General features: G+C 42.7%; 1 protein-coding gene across 2 annotated transcripts in view; it reads right to left on the reverse strand.

The window, feature by feature from the left end:
* Positions 1–2,014: 2,014 nt before the first annotated feature.
* Positions 2,015–25,494, reverse strand: part of LOC310745990 (KAT8 regulatory NSL complex subunit 1-like) — a 41,619-nt gene continuing 18,139 nt past the window's right edge. Inside the window, exons 4-13 of one of the 2 annotated variants that reach the window (XM_083579493.1) lie at positions 24,630–24,757; positions 13,658–13,862; positions 11,889–12,054; positions 9,881–10,021; positions 8,934–9,100; positions 8,003–8,124; positions 6,391–6,445; positions 5,608–5,720; positions 4,078–4,303; positions 2,015–3,109 (exon numbers count right to left, since the gene is read on the reverse strand). In XM_083579493.1, the coding sequence (XP_083435619.1) occupies positions 2,828–3,109; positions 4,078–4,303; positions 5,608–5,720; positions 6,391–6,445; positions 8,003–8,124; positions 8,934–9,100; positions 9,881–10,021; positions 11,889–12,054; positions 13,658–13,862; positions 24,630–24,757 (1,605 nt within the window). In that variant the 3' untranslated portion in view covers positions 2,015–2,827. The remainder of the gene's footprint in view (positions 3,110–4,077; positions 4,304–5,607; positions 5,721–6,390; positions 6,446–8,002; positions 8,125–8,933; positions 9,101–9,880; positions 10,022–11,888; positions 12,055–13,657; positions 13,863–24,629; positions 24,758–25,494) is intronic. The other variant, XM_083579494.1, reaches the window with a different exon arrangement.

Genomic DNA, 25,494 nt, shown 5'->3' on the forward strand with positions numbered 1-25,494 from the left:
GCACGCACACCTGACAGGGGCTTTCTTTTGGCTGCAGAGTGGGGTGAAATGCTTTTAAATATGAAAGAGCTGCAAGCAAGATTAAAAATGCAGGAGGGCTGGGTAAGACAGGCTCTGTTCAAGGCTGCCTTTGGAAAGTGCTCAGAAACTTCCAACTTGCTCAAAGAGCTGCAGCCAGACTCTGGAATGGGGCTGGTTTCAGGGAGCAGACTGGCTAGAAGTCTGTTTCAGAGCACAACTCACAGTGCTGGTTATAACCGATAAAACCCTACATGGCTTAGGCCCAGGCTATGTCAAAGACCGAATTCTCCCGTACAAACCTGCCTGGGGCCCAGAGATCTTTCTTTGGTGAGTGAGGCTTCTCTCAGTCCAGCCACCATCACAAGCAGGTGACATGGGAAGAGGGTCCCTTCCTAGAGAAGTTAGACTGGCTCCCTCTGGCATACAAAGACCTTTTCATTCCAACAGGCCTTTAGGAACTGGCTGATTTAAAGGAAAAGGGCTAGTGCTGTGAGGTTTTTATTGTTAGTATCTGTATTTTTAATATAATTTATATACATGTCGTTTTAATTCTATTAGTCTTTAATTACTGTTCATTTCATAAAATTTATATCTTGCCTGTAAAAAGAAATCCTCAAAGTGGCTTAAAAAAGGATTAAACAATAAAAATCGATTAAAAATTGTAATACTTTAAAACATACAAAAGTTAAAAGATTAAAATTCACCTTTACTTTCTATCAATAATCTGTTTAATTTTCTGTTTTTAGCTTTTCTACTTTATCCCTCTTTTTATATTTTTCTCTGCAAGCTGCTTTGAGTCCTTAGGTCTTGGGGGGTGGGAAGCAGAATATAAATAAATGTAATAATAATGCCTGATATCATCTGTGTCCTTTCCACACCAATGTGTGTGTCTCACCTGGTATGAGGAGTTTTAAAATATTTACTTCTGTGAAATGGCGTTTACATGGGGGGTGTTTCACACCTGCTTTTTCCAGTAAATTATGCAACTCCACGGCTACGACAAGAGGAAGTTCTACCTGCTAGGCTACCTTTCTTTTGTTATTCTCATTGTTTGCTTTTCACAAGACCTGGAGAGGTTCTCACCAGAACTCTTGAAAACCTTTGCATGAAACATTTATGCTTGTTGACTTTTCTCAGCTGTGCTCAACCCAAGGCAAGATGACCCGAAAAACAAATGCAAGTTTATGCAAAGGAAAAGACTTCGCTGCTGTGTTTGTAAGAGCCACTAGCTTTATTTTTTTCTCCTGTTTTCACAGGATTTTTGCACAACATGCTGTGAAGTCATTCCTGGCACATGAGCCTTTCATGACTCAAGTTATAAACAGAGCACAAATATGAAAATGCCAAAATGACAGAAGGGAGTCTACATACAGAACGACACAAAGTGTGTGCCTACTAGACAGTGCTGGCGCTAGCTTCGCTAGATCCAAACTTTGGAGGGGGTGCAAGTATGATTGGGTGGATTTTGATGTTGTAAAAAAAAAAAAAAAAAAAAACCTTAGAGAAGTGAGACATTGCCAAACTCCTTGAAGTTGAAGTTGCTCTAACTTTGACAACCACCCTGCACTGTCTCCTTGAATGCTGCCTCCTCTAGGCAAACCTTCCGGTAGCAAGTTCACTGAGCTAATCCTGACGAAGCGTCACAAGTGAAATGCCATGGAATTCAAGAAAATGGATTGTAGGTTATTGAGTAGAATGGAAATCCCTTTCTACTGGAGGCGAAACTGAATCCTCGCCAGCTTTGTTTAAAGACACACACCTATTCCATCAGAAAACGGATTTCAAAAGGTAAATCAAACTACCTGGGTGATTAAAATATTATGAAGTTCAATCCCATTTTTTTATATGACCAGGACAAACAACAACAAAACAGCCACCCAAGACATCCAACCTGTCACGTTTTATTTCATGTGCTGGGAGATAAATTCGAACATCCCATACAATGAACAAGATTTACAATTTCTCTGAAGGAAATGTAAAAAAACAAACAAGCTTTATCATGATTTATTGTTTATTATTAGCAACAATAGCATTTCTGCAAGGCCAAGAAAACATGATTTGCATGTTAGAGAATCAGTGATTTCAGAACTACATTTAAAAATTAAAAACCATTATGAAAAATTTGTAGGGGAAGCATCTGTCCTCCCCTACAGGCATTTATTCAGCGCTCACACACACACACACACACACACACGCACCAACTACCCCTTGGTTATATCCCTTGCTGCCATCTGCGGCACCGGGACAAAGCCTGTGATCTGTGCGAGTGAGTTTCCACAATCGATACTTTACTCCTGCCCCCAAAAGTGGCATAAAAACCTCATGAGGGCTACATGTTCAACTGACTGGCACCCTTTCAAAGAAGTGTTGCCTGAGTAACAGACATCCAAATTGAAACAGCTCAGCCTCCCCCTTCTTTTGCTGTGTCGTCCATCCTCTTTGCTGCTCCCTTTTTGGGTTACACCTTGGGCTGCTGCACTTGTGGCACCAGCACCTAACCTTGCCAGCGAGGCGCAAGTGTTCTTCTGCCCAGAAACAACCTGCAACTGGGCTTTCCTGGATGCCCCCCCCCCCTCTTACCACACTAGGGAGGCCCAGCACCTTGCCTCTGCTGCTGCTGCCTGTCCAGCCCTTACTGATCTAGGGGAGCAGGAGCTCCAAGTTCACAGCTGGACCTCTGCTCCAGGCACAGCAGTGCTCTCTGCCGCCACTGCCTTGCTAGGCCAACTCGTCAGCCAAGCTCTGTGATACCAATCTATAGAGTATGGGTGCAACTCTTCCACGGGTTATCATGGGGCCCAAACGCTCATCTGTTGTTGATGAGCACTGGCGGGACGCAGGGCTGGCCTGCAAACTCGTCTTGCTGCTTGCTGACGCCTGGTTGCACCTGCCAACCGGATACAAATGGCTCCCTAGGATTAGAAGCGCTGGAATTTATATTGTTAGTCCTCAAGCCCTGATTGCTCCTAGAGTTCCACTGCTGAATGGTACTCGTCTGCTTGCCAGGAGCTTCGCACGGTGGGTCCTGAAGCGCCTTACACTCTGTGTCGGAAAGGGGGAATGTGCGGGGTTCCCACGGCTGGACGTTCTACAACAGAGAGAAAGAGCAGCAGCGTTAACGGAATAGAATATATTATTGTCATTTGAGGAGGCGGCGCGAGAAAGAGAGAGATTATGCATGCTTCCATCTTGCTTGGGTGAGATTAAAAAACAGAGGAGAAGCTTTTCTCTTGAAGGAACAACAAAATCAACAGTAATCATCCTTTCAAGCCTTATTCATAGGTCTAGTTTATATATGCCTCTTTCTTTATCTTGATAAATAGGATGCCTTCCATAGAATGAGAAGCTGTTTTAAGTCACTGGCAACAAGATGTCAAGGTGCTCAGCTCACATATCATGCTAAGTACAATTAAAAGGCCACACTATAGAATAAGCATTTAAGCAAACCATGCTTTAGAGATGCATGTCAGCTGTCATTCTTCATCTGCTTAACATTCAGTTTCATTGGCTTACTCCTATTTCAGTGGGGCACAGATAGACACAGTAGGTGCCTTAACTGTCTTAGCTGTGTCTCCTTAACTGTGGTAAGATCAAAGACAACGTAGTTTTGCAAACTAGTTTCAATACTCTTGTTTGGCTGCCTTTACGAACCATGGTTTATGAACCTAAATAGGTTCAGAGGTAAAAACTATGGCTTGGCATAACAACCCAATTATTGTGACACCTTTTTGGAAGTCAGGTTACAAGGTTTAACTTCTGTTCCCCCCCCCACTAACCCACAGCACACAAATGCAAACAATCCACTAGAATGATACATTCAAGGTCCAAATATAGAAGGTTTATTTGCATCCCCTTCAGCCCCAGAAATGCTTGTGAGCAATTCTTTGACTGTATTCTCTTGTCTCTCATGGCAAATCCAAGATGGTGACATCATTTTATACTCCGAATGAGCAACCATGGTGGGCAATGAAGATGACGGAAAAGCTTCAAATATGTATGGTTTGCCAAGTAAACAGGCTGTATACGAGCTCTCCAAGTAGAAACACACGTCCTCACCTGAGTGTCTTCGTCCATTTCTGAGAAGGAGAAACTTGTGTCTTCACTAAAGGACAGACTGTTTCTGCCCCTGCCCTTTATGAGGAGGGGCTGCAGAACATTGGAAAGTTCTGGGCTGAGAGACCCCATGGGAGAATTTGCATACTGGAGATGGTTAAGATTATGGGACGTGGCATCTGGAGAGGCCGGCTGAGGAATCCATCGGCCATCTGCTCTGTTAGAGCTCCTAAAAGAAAAACACGCCACAAAAAAACAATCACGCTGCCAATGTGAAGTCACACTGTGAGGACAACTGTTACATGTGAGAACTGCAAAACTCAAAGAAGTGCAAGCTCAGAAGCAGCGAGGCCTACAGCCAAGGTATCATGCAGAATTTCAAAATGAACTCTTCACCCATACTGCGCACTCTTTAAAAATAGGAGCAGGCGGGGTGGGGGAAGAGAGTCTACTTGACTTTTCACTGCCATATTTACAGCCAGCACTTTCACTCTGGCAATAATTCTACTCATAGATTTGACAATGAGGCTCAACTACTAGAGAGGTTCTGCCTGGTTTAAGCAAGGGAATGTGGCTTAATACAGAGATCTTAGCTGCCACATATTGCAAGAATTCTAGTCCTCAGTGTTTGCAGCAGCACAGGATACTAAGGCTCTGAAATTAAAACGTGATCCAATGGTAAATCTTCCTGCAGACAGAGGGTGTGTGTGTGTGATTTCATTCATCCTGTTATGCTGTTACGATGCTTCCAAATCTTCATGGAAGCTCTTACTCCATTAATTTCTGAAAACACAGAGGCTCAAAATATGATAAATCTCTATTATAAGGGAAATTCCACAGCTGCTTCCAAGCCCGCTTGCATACTTTTGGAGCACCCTTACCAAAAGCTTATTCATTCGTTTTTTCATACCTGTCAACAGTTAGGCGGGATATGTGTGGGGATATGAACCGACCCAAAGCTATCAAATTATTTACTAGCTAAGGAGAAACTTAGGGACGCGGGTGGCGCTGTGGGTTAAACCACAGAGCCTAGGACTTGCTGATCAGAAGGTTGGCGGTTCGAATCCCCGCAACGGGGTGAGCTCCCGTTGCTCAGTCCCTCCTCCTGCCAACCTAGCAGTTCGAAAGCACGTCAAAGTGCAAGTAGATAAATAGGTACCGCTCTGGCGGGAAGGTAAACGGTGTTTCTGTGCACTGCTCTGATTCGCCAGAAGTGGCTTAGTCATGCTGGCCACATGACCCGGAAGCTGTACGCCGGCTCCCTCAGCCTGTAAAGCGAGATGAGCGCCGCAACCCCAGAGTCGGTCACAACTGGACCTAATGGTCAGGGTTCCCTTTACCTTTTAAGGAGAAACTTAAATCTTGTCTACTAAGGCTCAATTCAAAACTCCTAATCCACCCAACCACAGTTCACTGTACTCACTTCATTAATGCTTTGCTCACAAGTTATGCAGGAAACAAAGTTTTGAATATAATCTGACTTGGGAAGAGAACTACTCCACAACACACAGCTAGCAGCAAATGTTAGGATACCTGTTTCCTCGCCTGTGGGAAATGCTTCCTGCCCAGGAATCCCAGCGGGCCCTTTCCAGCTCTTCATATTTTTGGTGATGGTTCAGATATGTCTCATCAGAAATATCTTCCAGCTAGGACAAAAGAAAGTTATTTTTGACACATTCAAGAGAGTCAAAGCTGTTTCTAAATAGATACTGTCCGTCCACCCACCCCAAGATACACAGGAAAAATAACCACATAATCTGTACAGGCCCAGCAGTGCAAAAGTTTAATAAAAGTACAGTTTCCCCCTTTCTACAGTTGCTAGAACATCACAGGTGTACACAAGTAGATAGGACTGTTTTGGTAAACGTGGCTACCAAATAATGTACGTTAATTTTGTCCAAAAACGGAACCAATTCTGCACCTTAATAACTAAATTTATGGAATATGTGTATACAAACCTTTTGCATACACAAGAATGGAGATAACATTTTCTCACACAAAATAGGTTTTACACTCCTCCGTGGCAATGTTATTCAGTCTTGCAGTCTTGAATGAGAACAAACCAAAAGGAGTATGTGTTTGCTTTGATGACTGACTGGTTCAAGACACAAAATGAATGTACTGTGGAATCATATGACTACTGGCAGGATAAGCAAGGTAGGAATGGTGTTCTGTCACCTAAGGGAGTCAATTCTATGTAAAGTGACACTGTACACAGTAAATACAAGGCAAGAGAAGCCCTGGTCCACGCAAGCCTAGTTAAGACAGATGCACTGTTTGAGGCATGAGATAATGACCAGATCTGTTCCTCCTCACCTCTGAATCTACTTCTCCTGAGGTCTTGAGCTCTTTGAGATCCACCATTCTCCAGCTGCAGGAAGAAAATGACTCAGGGTTAGGGTAATTTCTGCACATACTGCAAACAACTGCATCAACCAAAAGTGTACTCCAGGGCTTGGCTTGCTATGGTGTTGCTGCTTCCTCAACAGTAGACACTGAGGCAATGCCACATTCTGAAGTCAAATACCTTCTCCAAAAAATCGCCAAAGGAGATGTCAAAACAGGCTATGCCTAGTTAGCTCTAGTGCTCACTTGTGCAAGTCCTAAAAACCATGCAGGTTTCACCTTTCTCATAAGCAAGTGGACCTGCTAAATATCTACTGCTGAAATAGGGTGGACAACGATGACAACAAGGTGGGATGCACGGAAGCCGAGTAAATGCACACACCATCCTCCAGCACCAGCAAATAAACCCATCACTTATTCATGGCTACCGGGCTTCTTCAATTCCACTCTTAAAACATACATTGATGTACAGTGGAACCTTGGTTCTCAAACTTCATCCGTTCTGGGAGTCCGTTCAACTCCTGAAACCATTTGAAAACCAAGGTGCGGCTTCCAATTGGCTGCAGGAGCTTCCTGCACTCAAGCAGACTTCTGGGTTTTTGGCGTTCAGGAGCCAAAACTTAAAGCGTACCAAGGCGTTCGAGAATCAAGGTACAACTGTACAGTACAGAACTCAATCACCCTCAACCTTACCACTGCTACTGACTGTGTAGCACGAACGGATTTATAGGGGGGGTCATATAATTATTGGGGAAACTGCCTTGTATGCTATATGGCAGAAAAAGGTCGTGTGTGTGTGTGTGTGTGTGTGTGTGTGTTTAAGAGCCTCCATCATGTGGAAGCAAACATGCATTGCTTGCACCCAATATTCCTCAAGAGCCACGAAGGCTAGAAAACTGCTCCACAGCTGCAAAATAACCTTAAAAGGAAACAAGAGTTGGCAGTGGATGAAGATGTGCTTTAGGGCCAGCAACCTGTGAACCTTTAGATCAGTGGTTCTTAATCTGTGGGTCCCCAGATGTTGCTGGACTACTACTCCCATCATCCCTAAGCTCTGGCTTTGCTAGCAAGGGGTGATGGGAGTTGTACTTCAACAACATCTGGGGACCCACAGGTTGAGAAAGGCTGCTCTAAATGGATGTTTCTGGACTCCAATTCCCGTCATCCCTGCCAACTGGCTACAACGGCTGCAGTTAATGGGAGTTAGGATTACAGGGCACCCAGGTCCTGCTGTAATACACAATTCAGCCACTGAGTGTTTGGCCAGTTCATGGTATTTTAAGTTCCTCCACACCTGGAAATACAGCTAATGCTTCACCAGGAGGTACAGTTAGGAAACTGCCACCGTGCCTCAGGGCACTTTAGAAAGGAGTGTGTTGATGTGACAACTTCAGGAGGAGTTGTTGTTAACTCAGCCCTCTCCTTGACTAGCAAAACGCCATTTGGCATGGCATGCTGTACGTTTACTCTTACAAAAGGACAACTGGATTTCTTGCAAAAATTATGAAAAAGAATGCTCTTATGTCTAAATCAACATGTTCCAGCTGCTGTTTAAATCTGAAGAGCCTCCAGGGGAACCCACCTTGGTGTCAAAATCTCTTTATACTGTAGCTTCTCCACCCGTGTAGCTGCAGCCATTGACATGGGGATCACTATATTGTTGATGTCGTAGGAACATTCCACCTTCTTCTTCTTGGCAGGCTGCTGGAACCAAACAAGGATCATCAGAAAATAATACAAAAACATAGTACTGTCAGTCGCATTTCCTCCCAACACATCAAGTACACAGCTGGTTAACAAATGGCGTCTAAATGTCCGCACAGGCAAATATAGAGTCTAGCAGCTGTTTCAACATCTCTCTGCACCAGTAAATTACCTGTGTAACACTATTAGCCTGAGATATGGTTACTGAGGTCCTTCCAACAGGGCAAGAGGTAACCATATAATCACAGTCAGGCTGTTTATTGATAAACACAGAAGCCATCTGAAATACAGCTTAAGGCTTTTTAAAATACAAAGAGAGCAAACAACCTCAGGATGAAAAAGGGTGAAGTAATATATAGAAAAACACCCAAGACAAGAAGCTGAAGGACACAGTAATGTTCCACCCAAAGCAAAAATGAAATGAGGATAAGTGGATAGTCTTTTGCCTCTATTTCCACAGTACATTTTATTCAACCTTCAAGGCTTCCTTTTTCTTTTGAAAAAACCCAGCAATGGTTTTTTGGTTTTTTTTAGTATAGTAGTCTGCATATCTAACCAATAATATTCCTAAAAGAAAACAAAAAAAGCCACCAGGAGATATGCTTGAAACAGCATAGCAAATGAGTTAGGAGACAATTCAAGGTTAAGAGAACAGCGCATCATTTAAAAAACGTTTTGCACTCCCAAACACGCCTCGCTCAGGGGAAAGATGAAAGAGGCTTAAGTTTAAAGGGAAGTCACCCAGCAACACTAATTCTGTATTTCCTCTTTGCAGTTCTGTTTGCCAGAGGGACTGTGTTCCAACTCACCAACGTCGAGCTGCTAGCAGTCATGGAATTGCCAGGGACTTGGTTGGAGTGGGGGGCAGGTGAATTTTCAAAGCACAGAGATGGCACATGATGTAAAGAACTGGGTTTGTAGGTCTGAGGGCTAGGAACAAAGAAGCTGCGACTGGCCGATCCTTTCAGCAGAGGACCTGGTAATGAAAACATGAAATTAAGAGGATATACTAACTCTGCAACTTCTGCTTAACCACAAGGTAGATGGGAGTTCATTTTTTCTGCTGTACTTTCTGGAAATAGTTTACCTGTTATTTTTTAAATAGCTTGACTGGAGGAGCAGCATCAAGTGGGGGTGAACCGCAAGTTTATCAATATGTATGTTACTCTAAAATATTGCTCCCGGTGCCCCTGTTTTGTAGATGTCCTACCTAAACCACCACCAATCCTACTGTTAAAATTGATGCACAATGATGGAGAGAGTGGACGGAGAATTTTCTTTTGCCTCTCTTGCAAAAAACAAGCTTGTGTTCATCCAATAAAATCAACACAATTGTTTTAGGAGAGGGAAAAGGAAAAACCTCCATTTAGATAATGAATAATGAACTTAGGAGATTCTCTGATACATGATGAGAAGCTGACCACTCAGATGCTTTTAAAAACCATTGGACAAGTTCATGGAGGGCTGTTATCATGACCAATAGCTACTGATAGATATAAGCAGAACTCCCCTGGACAGAGTCAATAGACCCCTGGTTTCAGATACTGGGGACAAACAACATGCTATATCCACCTCTTTCCGGCTGCTGTCAGTGGCCACTCTTGGAAACAAATGGACCTGACGATCCTTTGGTTTGATTTTGCCCATACAGTACATTTCCTCAGACAGAATGCGGCACCTTTAATGGGCACCTTTTATGCACTTTACTCAGGCCAAGAGCTAAAATAATGCTTCTCTTATATTGCATATAATTTACCAGATGCAGAGAGAGATGATGAACAAATGTTGTTGGTAAGGTCTTTCAAACCCCACTGGGGTATCTTGAGAGTCTTGAGTTTATGACTCAACCTGTGGTCCTCTCGCAGCAAGGCTTCGAAGTGTAAATGAAGAGGGTTGCCTATTAGCAGAAGAAAACAAGTTAACCCACACTTGTTATTATTCGTTATTCAAATTAATATCCTGTGATTGTTACAAATAATTCACAAATCATGATAATTGCATTGAATACTTCTGATAATTATAGTACATGCATATTAATGGTACAATATTTTGCTTCAGGTTTTTTAAAAAAGATGGGATCGGTTAGATTTCACATACTGTTCTGGTAGCTTTATGCACTTTACATTGTCGGGTATTTTGTACCCTGATGCTTTGTGTGCAACTATATTATGTTACTTAAAAAGGGAAAGATCTTAGTGAAGGCATGATTTATTTTCTTTGTACCTGCAACTGGTGCCAAGCTCAATACCGTCCATTTGGTATTTAACTTATATGGCTTTCCTGAATTACATTGGACTCCCAAACCATACTGACAGGGTTCGGCAATATATTGATGTATTGTCCAAAACTGGATTCAAGTCTATATTGTGGCATTTGTTTCATAATTTTTGACCTGGAAATGTGAATTTTCTCTCTCTCTGTGCATGTGCTTTGCAAAAATCACAACATGGGAAAACTGTGAAGCCAGCCAATCCCTCTACATAAAAAAGGTAAAGGGGCCCCTGACCATTAGGTCCAGTCGTGGCTGACTCTGGTGTTGCGGCACTCATCTCACTTTATTGGCCGAGGGAGCCGGCGTACAGCTTCCGGGTTATGTGGCCAACATTACTAAGCCACTTCTGGCAAACCAGAGCAGCGCACGGAAACGCTGTTTACCTTCCCGCCGGAGCAGTATCTATTTATCTACTTGCACTTGACGTGCTTTTGAACTGCTAGGTTGGCAGGAGCAGGGACCGAGCAACGGGAGCTCATCCCGTCGCGGGGATTCAAACCACCGACCTTCTGAGTGGCAAGTCCTAGGCTCTGTGGTTTAACCCACAGCGCCACCCACGTCCCCTTCCCTCTACATAGCTCCACCCTTATTTCAGACATTGGGATATATAGTTATATCACGATGTTTAGCTGGTGATATATCACAATGTTGAAAACCAGGTATCGCCCAGCCCTACACAAACACAATCCATTTCAATATTAACAAAAAGGAGATGACTAAGGCTTGTCACATGTCACAGCATGCTCAGTAAACTATGGTCAGCAAGGTTAAGTATGGACCTTCACAGATTTGGCTTTCATCAGCAAGATCTGGCTCACTTTAAACCAGGGGTGGCTAACCTGTGGCCTCTAGATGCTGTTGAGATTCCAACTCCCATCAGCCCCAGCCACCATGTCCAACAGTCCAATAGCATCTGGACATTATATAAATTAATGAGTAATTAACAAACAGCAACAAAATTTGAAAGGCCACAAGTTAGCCACCCATGTTTGAAACGAATGATAGGGACGGAAACGTTTGAGTGATGCTTTTACCAATGAGAGAATCACAATATAACACACCAGAATTTATACAAAGAAATGTGACTAAAGCATTGCTGAAATAAACTCAGTGCCACTGGTCATCTTGCAAAAACATCACCTTTGGTACTTACAAAATAATGGCAGCACACGGCTTTTATTGCTTTTGCAGATTTCCCAACTTTTGCATTCTAGTAATCTTTGTACATGATTCTCTTAAATCCCTTTAAAAGGCGGTGTGTTAATTCTTTAGAGAAGCTGCCCTCCATGGAAATATCAAGCAAAATAAAAGGAAACTCTGTTCTACGTTATAGAAATGCAGCCCCTACAAATGTGGCAGAAGACAGCGGTGCCAAAACCTCCACTGAGATATGATGGCGAAGACTCAGCTCATGCTAGTAGAATGAAGGAAAGCCACCTAAACAGGCAGGTTCTTCATTCCACATGAAGAGGCTGTTTATCATTTTACTCACCGTGGGAAAATGATAGAATGGGATGGAAGCCTGAGTCCAGCAGAGCTACCCGCTCCTCTAAAGACATTGTCTCTGGGTCTATGGTCTGGACAGAGGCCTTACAGTCACACAAGATGCAGGAATTGGGTCGTTCACAGTTACACTTCATGCTGAGAGGTTTCTGTGGCTGGAACACAAAGGAGATCAACAAAATAGTTATTTATCTGGAACGGCAAAATCGACCACTCTCTGTTTCAGGCACAGGTTAAAGATGACTGCAAACCAAGTAACCCAAAGGCCTAATACATCAAAAAGCAGAAGCACAACAAGATCTGTGGAAAACGTTGCTTCTTCCAGTGGGTACAGTAATGCTCCAGAGAACAAAGGCAAGCAAGAAGTGCCAAAACTCAGCAGTACGGGTGGGGCCTAAGAGTACAACTGTCACTTCCTTTCCAATCTCTTCCTGTTCAGAATCCTGGCTCTTCCCTTTGCAAACATTGCATTTCTACTTGCTGTCATGACTGAATACAAACAGTGAGCTAAAAAATAAATAAATGTGTGATATATTACCTGTTCCCATGGCTCTCTTCATACTGCTGAACCCGTTTTTTAGCAGAGCATTTAGCAATACTAGAATGACTACAACTGGGGGGCTCCAGGTTCAAACCCCTGCTCAGTGACAAAGCTTAGGATGCTAGCCAGACCTACTGAAATCAATTGCCTTAAGTAACTAGGTGAGCTATCCCAGTGGAGATGCTACCCCCCTTTTTTAAAAAAGGAGCCAATTTTCTCTTGTTAGCATACTTTACATGATTCATGGTGGAATAACAGTGCCAGAATCTTTCAAGCGCTCATCTAACTAACATTGCCTCTACTACTACTATTAAATTAGTAGCAGCAGTAGTACTAGCCCATAAGAATTATTATTATGTATTTATACCCAGCCTTTTCCCCTGACGGACTCAAGGCAGCTTACAGATAAACGCAAGAATCATTTAAAATGTAGCATAAAAACAATTAAACATCAATAGAACTAAAACTACATACATATAGTAAACATACAATAAAAACAGCACAGCACCGGCCCTTTCATTAAAGCACTCAATCCCCAAAAGCCTGTTGGAACAAGTAGGTTTTCACTTGCTGGCAGAGGGGCAACAAGGAGGCAGCCAATCTAGCTTCTCCAGGCAAGGAGTTCCAGAGTTGGGGAGCAGCCACCGAAAAGACCCTTTCCTGCATCCCCACAAAGCTTGCTTGTGAGGGTGGCGGGGCCAAGAGAAGAGCCTCCCCCATAAGATCTCAAAAGCCAGGCAGGTTCTTAGGAGGGAATGCCGTATTTTAGATAGCTTGTACTTAAGCCACCTATGGCTTTATAGGTCATAACCAGCACTTTGAATTGTGTCTGGAAACAGAATGCTATCTAGTGGAGCAGCTCTGGCAAGGGAGTCGTCTGCTCCCTATAACCAGCCCCAATCCAGTCTGGCTGCATCTCTTTGAGCCAGCTGAAGTTCCTGAGCACTTTCCAATGGCTGCCCAACGCAGAGTGTGTTACAGTAATCCAAATAGGCTGTAATCAAGGCATACGTCACTGTGGCCAAATCAGACACCTCAAGCAATTCTGTCTGGAATTCCTACAGTCCAGAACTCCAAGGTAACAAGGCTACCACAATTTGATTGCTGCCACCAGACAAAATTATGTCCTGCCTGTCTCTCCTTAAAGGATGGAATCGAGACAAACATTATCAGAACCTTCTTCAACAACAGCTGCAGAGGTGAAACATCGCACCTACCTTTCTGCTAAGGTGTGAGACTGCACTGACTCTCACCAGCCTGCGCTTCCTGTATCTGCAAATTGGACGGATTCTAGCAGCGACACAGCTGTTGTCAAGGGAAGACAGTGTAGCAGGCAGGCTGTTGTTGAGTTGCTTCGGTTTCTTGAGAATCCTGTTGGCATCCACATCATCTTGGGAATTGCTGGTGGAACATGTGTTGAAACTGCAGTTAAAAGGAAGAGATACACAAACTGAAAATTCTTCTGAAAGAGGGAGCCAGAAGATTCAATACTGGACTTGGGCAGATTATCCTATTACGTGTATTTTTGTAGTTTTAGTCCTCAATGGTCACATTTGACCTACCAAAAGCAACACAGAGCCTTGTAGCACCTTAAAGAGTAACATTTACTTTTAAAAAAATGAATTTTATTAGGGTTTATAACAAAAACTACTAAAATTATTGCCAAATATCTTTTTTGTCCAAAATAAAAGAGGTAAAGAGAAGAGAAAGAAAAATAAAAAGGAATAGAAAAGGAATTTAAAGAGAGAACGTGAGAGAAAGAAAAAAAAGAGAAAAGGTAAGAAGCTATATATAAACATTATTCCCTAAACCATTAACTTCAATTCTCAAATCCAAATGTCATTATTTCTCCCCTCCCCAATGCAAATAGTATATGAGAGGTTTCCAAACTCTTAAAGAGTAATACTTTTACAGCATCAGCTTTCACAGTCTTTCGTCCACTTCATCAGATGTGTAAAGTATTATCATGAGTTACAAGTATACATAAACATATAACTGTGTTGTTTTGTGGGGGGGCGGGGTTGTAAACACACTGTTGGCAAGTAAAGAAAAGCAGGAAGTATATAGTTCCACTTCTGGCAAGGCTTTAAAAAAACCCACAAAACTAACATTGATTATACTGTCCCACTCAGCTTTGCTTTACAATTACCAAAAAACAAAAGTGACAGCATAGAACTTCAGAGGGCTAGCAGGACAATTGTAGGACAATTGTAAACAACCTTGCCCTTCAAAGAGTGATGTAGGCTTTCCAGAAAACTTCTCAAAACCCTTTATCAAATGGTATCTGATTTAGCATGACTTGTTTGACATGCATGCAGTAAACGAAACTATACAAGTACTACACATTAATTTAACAAGCTACAGAAATCTCTCAAAAAAAAATCCATAAGCCAGAAAACTGATTAGGGGGGGAAATCAGCAAAATACGTTCCTGGCTGCATGGTATGGGTTTGAGGCCACCTTGCTGAAGCTAAACAGGCGTGGATCTGGTCAGTGTTTGAATTGGAGACTTCCTGGGAACATGTACACTGCCTTGGGTTCCATGATGGAAGCAAGGCAGGATATACCGTATTTTTCGCTCTATAAGACGCACCAGACCACAAGACGCACCTAGTTTTTGGAGGAGGAAAACAAGAAAAAAAATATTCTGAATCTCAGAAGCCAGAACAGCAAGAAGGATCGCTGTGCAGTGAAAGCAGCAATCCCTCTTGCTGTTCTGGCTTCTGGGATAGCTGCGCAGCCTGCATTCGCTCCATAAGACACACACACATTTCCCCTTACTTTTTAGGAGGGAAAAAGTGAGTCTTATAGAGCAAAAAATACAGTAAACACTTTCTTAAAAAATGAATGTTCTTTCAAGGTTAGATTTTTTAAAATTGAAAGCTCTAGAAATGATTTTTACTGGAATAACTAAACATTTTAAGGCATGAGAATAGTAGACACTTCCCTAATTCTTGAAGTTTTAAAGGGGGGATTGAAGACTCTTAAAACTGTTAACATTAATTTTAGCACACTCCCAAAATCAAGCATATAAATTTAGCTATGTGTGCATGTTTCCTAGGAAGAGTCATCTGAAACAGCTCAGTCTCACCAGTGTTACACCAATTTACATTATTTAGTAATGTTATGAAACTATAGGTTGGATCCAGAAAGTGGCTTGTAAAACTTAAGTCCCATCACTCTTCTCTTGAACTGCCTCTCCAGAGTGTCAAGAGACCTGCCTGAAGACGGTAAGTGTATAATTGTGCAGTAGGAGAAGGAAACAGCCCACACTGTTCAGGAATGATGCTTCAAAAGGATATAAAGGGGGGTGGAACAAATTTGCTGAGTGAGCAGCCTTTTGCTCAGGCAATCTTTGGCTGCAATCCAATAGTGTGGATCCACAGAACCATGAGTGGAAGGGAAAATGGATTAGCTCTGCTCTGTGAACTCACATGCCAGGAACAGAGGACATTTTCCACAGTGCAGAACCACAGTGTATCAGGAAGTTGAATTACAGAGCAACAGCAAGTAACAAAAACAGGGCGAATACACTCTAGTAGGCCTTAAGAAAAAGTCTCAAAAAAGAGTTTCTGCAAAGTCTTAAGTAAGAGGTTGTGCAAATGGAGCAACCTCTCTGGATTTAGGGTCATTTCTCTCATGCTCTTCTGTGAGCTAAAGAAGCACTTGGCTAGCAGAAAGACACGTTTGGATCCAATACAATGCATTTTAAGAAAAGCAAACAGGTTGAAAAATATGAGCTTTATGTTTCTCTAGGAAATATTCCGCCCATCCATACTATTGCCTTAAGAGATATTAAGAGGAATATGCAAAACCCATCATGCTTCAGTACATTCAAACACATTCCTGTTCTACAAACAACCTGAATCCACTGTCACTTAGGACAAAAGGCCCAAGAGGTTTTTCATACTACTGTGAAGTTTGCAAGTCCTGGGAAAGAGGTTTGGGTGACTGAACGCATATACACAGCCCAGAGCCCCAGGCCAGCAAATGTCCAGTTTGCGGGGGGGTGGTTCTCAAACTTCACCATGTTGGCTTCTGCAACTCTGAGGGAGGGGGCAGGGAGAAAAGGAAAAGGACAAGGGGAAAACCCAAACTCCTTTCATGTTTTAAAAACAACTGTTTCCCTTCTACATAGCAGTCACAGATTAACTATGCATTCCAACCCTGGGGGCGTGGGAGACCCAACCACCACAAACCAGGTTCCAGGGTAGTGACATACACCCAAGCCCATTTCCAACTACTCTTGGCCCGCCCATTTAACACAATGCAGCAGTGGAAACGCAGGGAAAACGAGAGCTCCAGGCAGACAGAGTGAGAGGGAAAGAAAAACACTCTCCTTCCTCTTGTAATTAAAGGATTAATCTTTACCAAATATTTGTGAGCAATTATGTTTTTATAATCTAAACTAGGGGTGGCCAACTCCCAAGAGACTGCGATCTGCTCACAGAGTTAAAAACTGGCAGTTGTTGAGCTTTTTTGGGGGGGGGGCGGAGGAAAGCCACATTTCTTTAGGGTGCAGGGGAAAAATGCAATGTTGTTCAGCTGCTTTGGGGGGAGCCAGTGATCTGCCAGTGATCTACCCAGAGATGTCCAATGATCTACCGTTAGATCACGATCTACCTGTTGGACGTGCCTGATCTAAACCAAAAAAAAAAGAGGCACCATTAAGGGCTATGGACACTGTTTTGCTGACACGCACCCACACCCTTGAATGCCACAAAGAAATAGTCTGGCAAAGAGAGCAACCCAAGCAGGGATTAAACCTTTTTCATCAACATTAAACATCTTCAAAATCAAAACCTTAAGAAAATTTTTTTCCTTCCAGTAGCACCTTAAAGACCAACTAAGTTAGTTCTTGGTATGAGCTTTCGTGTGCATGCACACTTCTTCAGATACACTGAAATGGAAGTCATCAGACCCTTATATATTTTGTTTTGACTATGGCAGACCAACACGGCTACCTATCTGTAACTAAAACCTTAAGAAGACAGGCAAAACACAGTTGTGTTTATTTTGTTTTATAGCCTGCCATACAGGGTCCAACTTAAGGCAGCAATGTGCTTAACGATTTAAGGCAAAGTGGTCCCATCAAAACAGAAGCAATCCTTCTCCTGGGAGGGAATCATTGTCCCAACTTGAACAGGGAGCCACAGAACTGGTGGGTGCAGCAGAGGCAGGGAGAACGGTTACAACACATACAGCCAACATTCAGGAGGAAGCAATGTTGATGCATTTTATATGCCCAGGTGTTCTGATCTTTTCTGCCAGCAAACAGACAGTACTCAGAACAAAGCAAGACAAAGTAGGCGTTTGCTTACCGAGACACTGTGGTACAAAAAGGAAGATTCGGAGGTTTCACGCCTTGCCGTTTTAGTCAAACATGCTAAAGGCACATGCTGACACTAGTGATGGCTGTTTCAAGATGCTGTATTGTGTTGTTGTTGTTTTGAAATGCCTTATTCAACCAACCTTCCCCAACCTGGCATTCTCCATATCTTTGTTTGACAATTGTTGCCATCATTCCTGACTACTGGCCCATACTAGCTTGGACTCAGGTTTGTCTACAGTGCAATAACAACTGGGGGTTGGGGAAGGCTTTTCTAGACATTTGTTGAGATAACTAGGCTTCCCAAGTTCTGGAAACAACTTGGTAATGTTCTGATTACCAAAGTGCACCCAACCAACTAAGGCGGCCAGTGTCAAGTGCTGCAGTGAAGCATCCTCTAAGCATTTGCTACTCCATGTTCATAGCATCAACCAGAGACCCCTCGCACAGCACCTAAGGAACCAAGAAGAGCCAGTGTCCATGGGATAGCAAGTAGGAACAGAGGCATGGATCCAACTGAATGGGACGGAGCATGCCAAGAATCTGGAGTCCGGCCACTTAGCATTCCATTCATTTCATGAGTTATCTGCTGCCAACAGACATTAAAAGATATTGATCACAATGCCCAAGCAACAGCCAACATGTAAAGATTTGCAATCTCTTAGGCAACACTAAAAAGTCACTCTAAATCTTTGGCAACTATGGCTCGTTGTAAAGCGCTGTGACATGCCTCAGGCTCACGCATTCCCCTCACCCCTCCTTTGTACACAAGAAGAGGATATTTAAAGGTTTCTGAATATAGTTCAGAAAGTAGTTTGTACAAACCACAGGCAGAAAACTTACACCGTCTTGTGCAATTAGGCTTCTGCCTCCTCTCCCCTGCTACTCCCTGTGCATTCTCCACATCTACTGCAGAGGATCACCCAAATCTCTGGAGCAGCTTTTGGAGCTGGGGGGGGGGGCAACTGCAGGGGGGAGGAGAGTCAAGATGCAGTCCTGCTGCACAAGTGAAAGTCTACTTTGCTTGTGCAAACTGCTTGTACAGGAACACTGTTGGATAAAACCCTCTATAAACGAACAAGGATCTCACATCAGGCTCACATCCTGGTTGGACATAATGGCTTTTTCATTTCAGTTTTTACAAGCCATGGTTTCCTGCACATGGAAGATATATTTATCAGTCACCTCATGCCAAAGCCTCTAGGCAACATATAATAAAACAGATTAAAAGCAGTGAAACACATCCAGATACCAGTTATTAATAAATGAACAAACCAAACAGCAACAAAAGCAACTTCAACCCTGGCTCAATTATACCAAATTTAAAAACCCACCTATATAAGCAAAACACAATCAGCATAAGAATTTGAAAATGAGCTAGAAGAGATGACACCATTTTAAATTCAATTTGAACCTTTAAAAGTAATTAAAAAGCTGAAAGAAGAAGAATGCTTTTGTCTGGCGCCAAAATGGCATTAAAATGGATGCTAGGCAAACGCTTTAATATGACAGGAAATTGCAGCTTGTTCAGAATAGGAGCTTTAAATCTCTTCCCCTCATGCATAGAGGGGGGCGTGAGTCAGGCTCACTAGGGTGCATTCCAAGTAGCTGAATGCAGCAAATGGCTTCATTTTCAGGGGTTAGCAATAGGATGAGCTGCAGCAAACCTTGGACTTGTGCACTACCCTCAACACAACCATAAGGAGCTTGGAAACATTTGTTTACATCTTGTTTTGACATCTGAACCTGGACAAACTTGAGTTAGTTTTACTTATGATTAGTGAAAGCAAGATAACCCCCAAACATTAGTTCATTCAGCCTTGCTGAATCAGACCAAAGGCTTATCTTGTCCTATTACTCCAAGGGGAGCCACGCAAGTAGGATACCATTACAGAGCACAGGAACTTCTTTTATCACATTACATTAATAGTCCCCATCACTTCAGAGCATTCTAAATGTGATGCGAGCAAAGGAGGAAGGGTGCGATTTTTGTATTCAATAAAGTTTCCAGCATACATTGCCTTTGTTGAATTTCGTTTCCACATTGCAATTAGTTTGCAATGGACATGGCAATGTCTCTTCAAATATTGCCACAACATGAACCTTACACCATTGCTCTGTACAGTGGTATCTTGGTTTACAACCATAATACGTTCCAGAGGTCCGTTTGTAAACCAAAACAGGTTGCAACCCAAGGTGCGCTTTTGCCAATGGGGCCTCCCAAAAAAATTTGTTCGTAATCCAAAAAAATTTGTGTTGCAATCCAGAAAAAGGTTGCAAATCGGGACACACACTGCCGGGTTTTAGGTGTTTGTAATCCAAAACGTATGCAAACCAAGGTACCACTGTAATTCCTTGACTTCAGGTCAGCCTCAAATATTCAGCAATGCTAGAGTGGGGCGGGGAGGGGTGGAGAGAACTAAGAAAGAACCCTTTCTATGAAGTTTTGAAAGTTCCAAAATCAACAAGAAAGCATAAAATGATGCCCAAGGTAAGATGAACCGTAACAAAAATACGGAAAGAGAGTTGAAGTGATTCTTCAGATTCCAAGCATGCAACAAGTTTTAATTGCAAGTCTGAACGAGGTCCAGTGCAAACACAAAGCCACTACTCTGGCACTGGGGAACAATGGGTTGGATGCAAATAAGCCATTGCGCAAGCGTCTTCCACAAGCACAATGGATTTTTTCCACATTACCACCAGCTAAACATCGTGATATTTCAATATATCACGATGTTTGAAATAAGGCTGGAACAACGTAAAGGTGAATGTGGTAATGCCCTGGCAACTGCTACTGCTTAGGGGTCTAACTCTAAAACTGATAAATTTTTACTTACCATTATTTAACATAGAGTCGTACCTTGGTTTTCAAGCAGAATGCAATCCAGAAGTCCATTCGACTTCCGAAACGTTTGGAAACCAAGGCATGGCTTCCGATTGGCTACAGGAGCATCCTGCAGCTAATTGGAATCCGCGGAAGTCGCACCGGATGTTCAGCTTCCAAAGCAAAGTTCGCAAACCGGAACACCTACTTCTGAGTTTGCAGTGTTCGAGTTCCAAGTTGTTTGTGAACTAAGCTGTTCGAAACCCAAGGTACAATTGTACTGTTAAAACTGTTATGTTATAGTATGATTGTACTGATAATGTTTAAATTAGCACATTTTCTCTAAAATTGAAGCTGTAGAAGTAATTCAGTAGCACAGGTATCAAAGGTAAGGTGAGAGAATGTTTCCTTAAAAAAATTGTTTTTGAAAGTTAGAATTTGCATTTCTTTTATAAACCAGGCAAAAAGAGAAAGAATGGATAAAAAATTACAGAATTTAAAATTATTAAGCAAACATAAATATTTTCACAAGGAAAATTTAATGCATGTAATTATATGAAATTTTACTACATAGCATGCTTGAACTATAACATTACAGATTTCTGGAGAATATATTAATGTTAATATATTAATTTGTCATTAATAATAACAAATGTGTGAGAAAGCAAAGGGGCAAGGGGAGAATTGATAAGCATTCTAGGGTAGGGAGGGGGTCTGGAGGAGCATAATGAGGGAGGCACACAGACATTTGCGCGTGTGCACCCACACCTAAAAAGAAGCACATGCAGATGGGAAAAAGAGGGAAGTGCCCAGAGCTTCAATGGAGTGTTTCTTTGCAGATTCCTTGGGAAAGGGGAGATGGTGGAGGGGGAGGAAACTACAGTGGTACTTAATTCGTTCCGGAGGTCCGTTCTTAACCTGAAACTGATCTTAACCTGAAGCACCATTTTAGCAAATGGGGCCTCCTGCTGCCACTGCACCGTAGCTGCACGATTTCTGTTCTCACCCTGAAGCAAAGTTCTTAACCCGAGGTATTATTTCTGGGTTAGTGGAGTCAGTAACCTGAAGCATATGTAACCTGAGGTACCACTGTACTCTAAAGTTAAGAAGAGGAGCTGCCGCCTGCCAGCAAAGAGAGGCTGGGTTAATTTAAAAACAAAACGCACTGCACACAAACACGGGAATGGGGAGGGAGACACACACAGAGAGACAGACAGACAATCACACACCCGCAATCAACAAGCACAGCAGGGGAAAGAAGGAAGCTTGCTTGGGACAGGGGAAGCAGAGTGAGGGTGGGGAGCTACTTTAGAGCAAGTCCTGCTGCCTGCCAGCATAAAGTGGCTGGGTTAATTTTTTTTTAAATGGTGTTCTGCTTTTTCACAAAAACAAAACGCACATGCACACAAACACAAACACAGCAGTGGGGAGAGAGAGAGGTACAGACAATCACATCTAACTGCAATAAACAAGCACAGCAGGGGAAAGAGGGAAGCCGCTCTTATGCTTTCTTTTCCTTTTTCCCATTACCCCAGTTTATATTTTTACTGAGAACAGCAGGAGAAAAGGGGCTCCAGATTCCAGAAGCCATGCATCTACCTAAGCCCCCTATCAGCCTGGTGGCTGCCTTTCAGTAAGAGCCTGGCGTCTCTGACGGAGGGAAGTTCCCGCTTGCAGGCTGCTCACCTCCGCCTGCTCAGGAGACAGAGCCCTTGGGCAGAGTTAGGCTGCACACACAGATATCTCCAAGGACGGTTTTTGCCTGCCGCCAAGAAGGCAGGCAAGACATACGGAGAGCTGCGGCAGAGAGTTACCCTGCAGTGCACACACGATTTCTCAAAGAGCGATTTTTGCATCAGCCTGCCACTGCCGCTACAGGAGGCACGGAAGAGCAGCTAAGGCACTTAGCAATTGCAACAGCTGCACAGGACAGGAAGAAGCATCGTGTGATAAGAATTTTAAGCTCTTAGATGTCTAATAAATGTTCATAAGTGTACCAACCAAGCACGTACATAGATCAGCACAGGAAGACCGACCCGAAACCATTTTTGATTCCCAAACTGACCAAATGTTTTCTCTGCAAGGTCAAAGGAAAATGGAAAAGCTCACTGTCTTTTCCTTCACAAATCCTGTCTTAAGGGTATGTCTGTGTTTGAATAGGGTGTGAGCCTGTGACCTGGCTCAGGAACTAAGTACAGTATTTGTCATTACAAAAGACTGGCCAGGCTCCCCAGGGTATCCAATCAAGTAACCATTAACAGGTAACCTGCCAGAGAGGAGATAAACAACACACTCAGATTTCTGCTGTAGACTGCCCTTTCTGTGGTGTAGGTATGATGTGTCTTGGGGGTGGTCTTGAACTACACCCCTTCTGTGATGTATGTATGATGTTTCTGGGGGTGGTCTTGGACTCCAGGGTGGGCAATTTAAAATGTCTATATAAGGGGCGGGCACACCTTTGTTCTGGGTCCTCCTCCTTTCCTGCGTGTGAGGGGAGCACCCTGTTGCAACAGATCAATAAAGATCAGGCTTACTAGCTGCTTTCCTTCTCAATATTCTCTGGTTGGCCTCTGTTATTTTCTCCTACCAATAGGGAACCTATGTAAGAACTCTATATGGGCTCTTGGATACGCCATAAAGGAAAAGGGCAGATTTTTGTTTACAACAATCAGCTTCCCAGTTTTTGCAGTATCGTGCTATTTGACTATCCCACACAAGCACACATCCGATTAACGATATATTGCCAGGTAATTAAAAAAAAATGGTTATCCTGATTTGCTCTCGATAGCGGTATAAAACAATCTATTAACATACTGCCTGGTCCTACTCTGGAGCATATCGGGGGCAGTGTGGAGGGGGAGATCGGTTGCACAAATGACAGTATATCTGCTTGCGTAATGACTTGGTTAGATTCAACCCAATTAAGGACAGCAAGACGTTCTCTTGCAAGGAGTCACTACTACTCTTTGCATGTGAACCATAGACATTGCACCCAGGGGACTCTCATAACGCACTCCTGCCTTGCAGGTATTTGTTAAAGAAAACATGTAGATACAGGCCAGGGAACTGGTCATGTGGGGTAATACAGGAGACTCAGACTAAGGCCGGAAAATAAACACCTATTCTTCCTACAATCAATTTAATGCCATTCTCTGCCATGACAGAACAGCAAGAATTAAAATTCCTAAAGACTGACCTCCATATGCTGGCTTCTGTAGATGCCAATAGCTTGCATTTACTATATTGTGGTAAAAAAAGTATAATTTCAATCTTGTTCTATTGTGATGAATAAAAATGGCAATGCAGGGGTAAACTTGACCAATAACGAAATGGAATCTGTTCTGAAGAAAGAGTCACTTTTCTTAAGAAGCTGGTATGGTGCCCAAAGGCGACATTTGACGGCTCTACAGTGGTACCTCCTTTTGAGTCTGGGATCCGTTCCGGAGCCCTGGATGCTCCATGAAAGGGACGCTCGACAAAGTGCCACTCTGCGCACACACGCGGAGCGGTTTGCGCTTCTGTGCATGCACGAGTGGCAAACCCAGAAGTAACCTGTTCCGGTACTTCCAGGTTTGCTGCAGATGTTCGCCGAAATGGATTATAACACAGTCGACAGGGCGGATGTTCGCGGAGGTATTACTGTATATGGAACCTGAAAACAGCTATGCAAGAGGATTTGTTGACCACTGACTGAGGCATCTTTCCACAACCAAAGGTTCTCCTGTGACTACATTCAAAACTGAAATTGTACAGAAGGAAGAGACACAGAAGGCCTTTGCTTCCCACACCAGCACATATGGAGCCACAGACAAGCGACCTGAATGCATTTTACAACAAGCTTCGCTAAACGATGTATTCTATTTTGGTCCAAGGACATTTAAAATTATGGTAATCCATATAGAATTATTTTTTTCCTCAAAAACACCAAATTAATTTTCTCTCTTTTAATCAGAGCCAGTGTAGAACACAATGTTTACTCAGCAAGACAAATTCCAGAACATCACACTGATCAACCTGAAAGAAAAGTAGGACTAACCAGTTACTTATTCCGTTGACTTGATGGGGTGATGTGCAGGCTTTGGGGGGCTCTGGAGACCCATTGATGGGTGTACAGGAGGGACTTTGACACACAAGGTTTCTTAAAGACTGCGCAAGGCGAGAATTCTGCAAGAGAAAAATGAAATCTCAAACTCAAGTAAGTCTTGTGACAGAATGAATCAGAAGACTCATTTGTTTTGTGCTCTGGAAGCAGGAAGAGGAAAAAAACAAAGCAAAAGCAGCAATTTAACAAAGTGCAAAGTAGTTTGCCATCTCAGTAGGGTTAATTCAGAACCATTTGTGCCTCTTTCCATATGTCTGCATTTGAAAGATCCATGAATACACACTCAGGCTCCAATTTAAACAATAAAAGCTGCTTTTAAATTTCATCCACAAACTAAAAATAAGACCTGAACATTTCCTTCCTCTCATTAATGATTAGCTCTCAACAAAAAATGCCAGTAAAGAGGGAAGTAATCCAATTATCCTCTACAGCTACAATCCTATGATGCAGTAATGGCACCTAACATTTTAAGAAACTTCTCAAGATTTCAGCTCTCATTGTTATGGTGCTTAACATATTTGGTAATTTCCAACATACTACTTCGTAAGCTCTTTGAGAATGAGACTCTGAAACACACAACAAACCCCACATACCTGCCATAAATGTCATGCCAAAAGCTGTCAGAAAATTTATCTCAAAGAATATTTAAAATCAGGTCACTTTCAACATCAGGTAGTCCCAACTTCAGATTTGCTACCTTCACTTAAGAAGGCAGCTAAGCTACTCATTAACAGGAAGCTTAGTTATCCATTTTAGCATTTAAGAAAAGAGGTCTTGCTGTAGGGAAGATGCACTAACA

The sequence above is a fragment of the Podarcis filfolensis genome, assembly GCF_964270895.1.
Source record: "Podarcis filfolensis genome assembly, chromosome: 12".
In the NCBI taxonomy this organism is placed as follows: Eukaryota; Metazoa; Chordata; class Lepidosauria; order Squamata; family Lacertidae; genus Podarcis; species Podarcis filfolensis.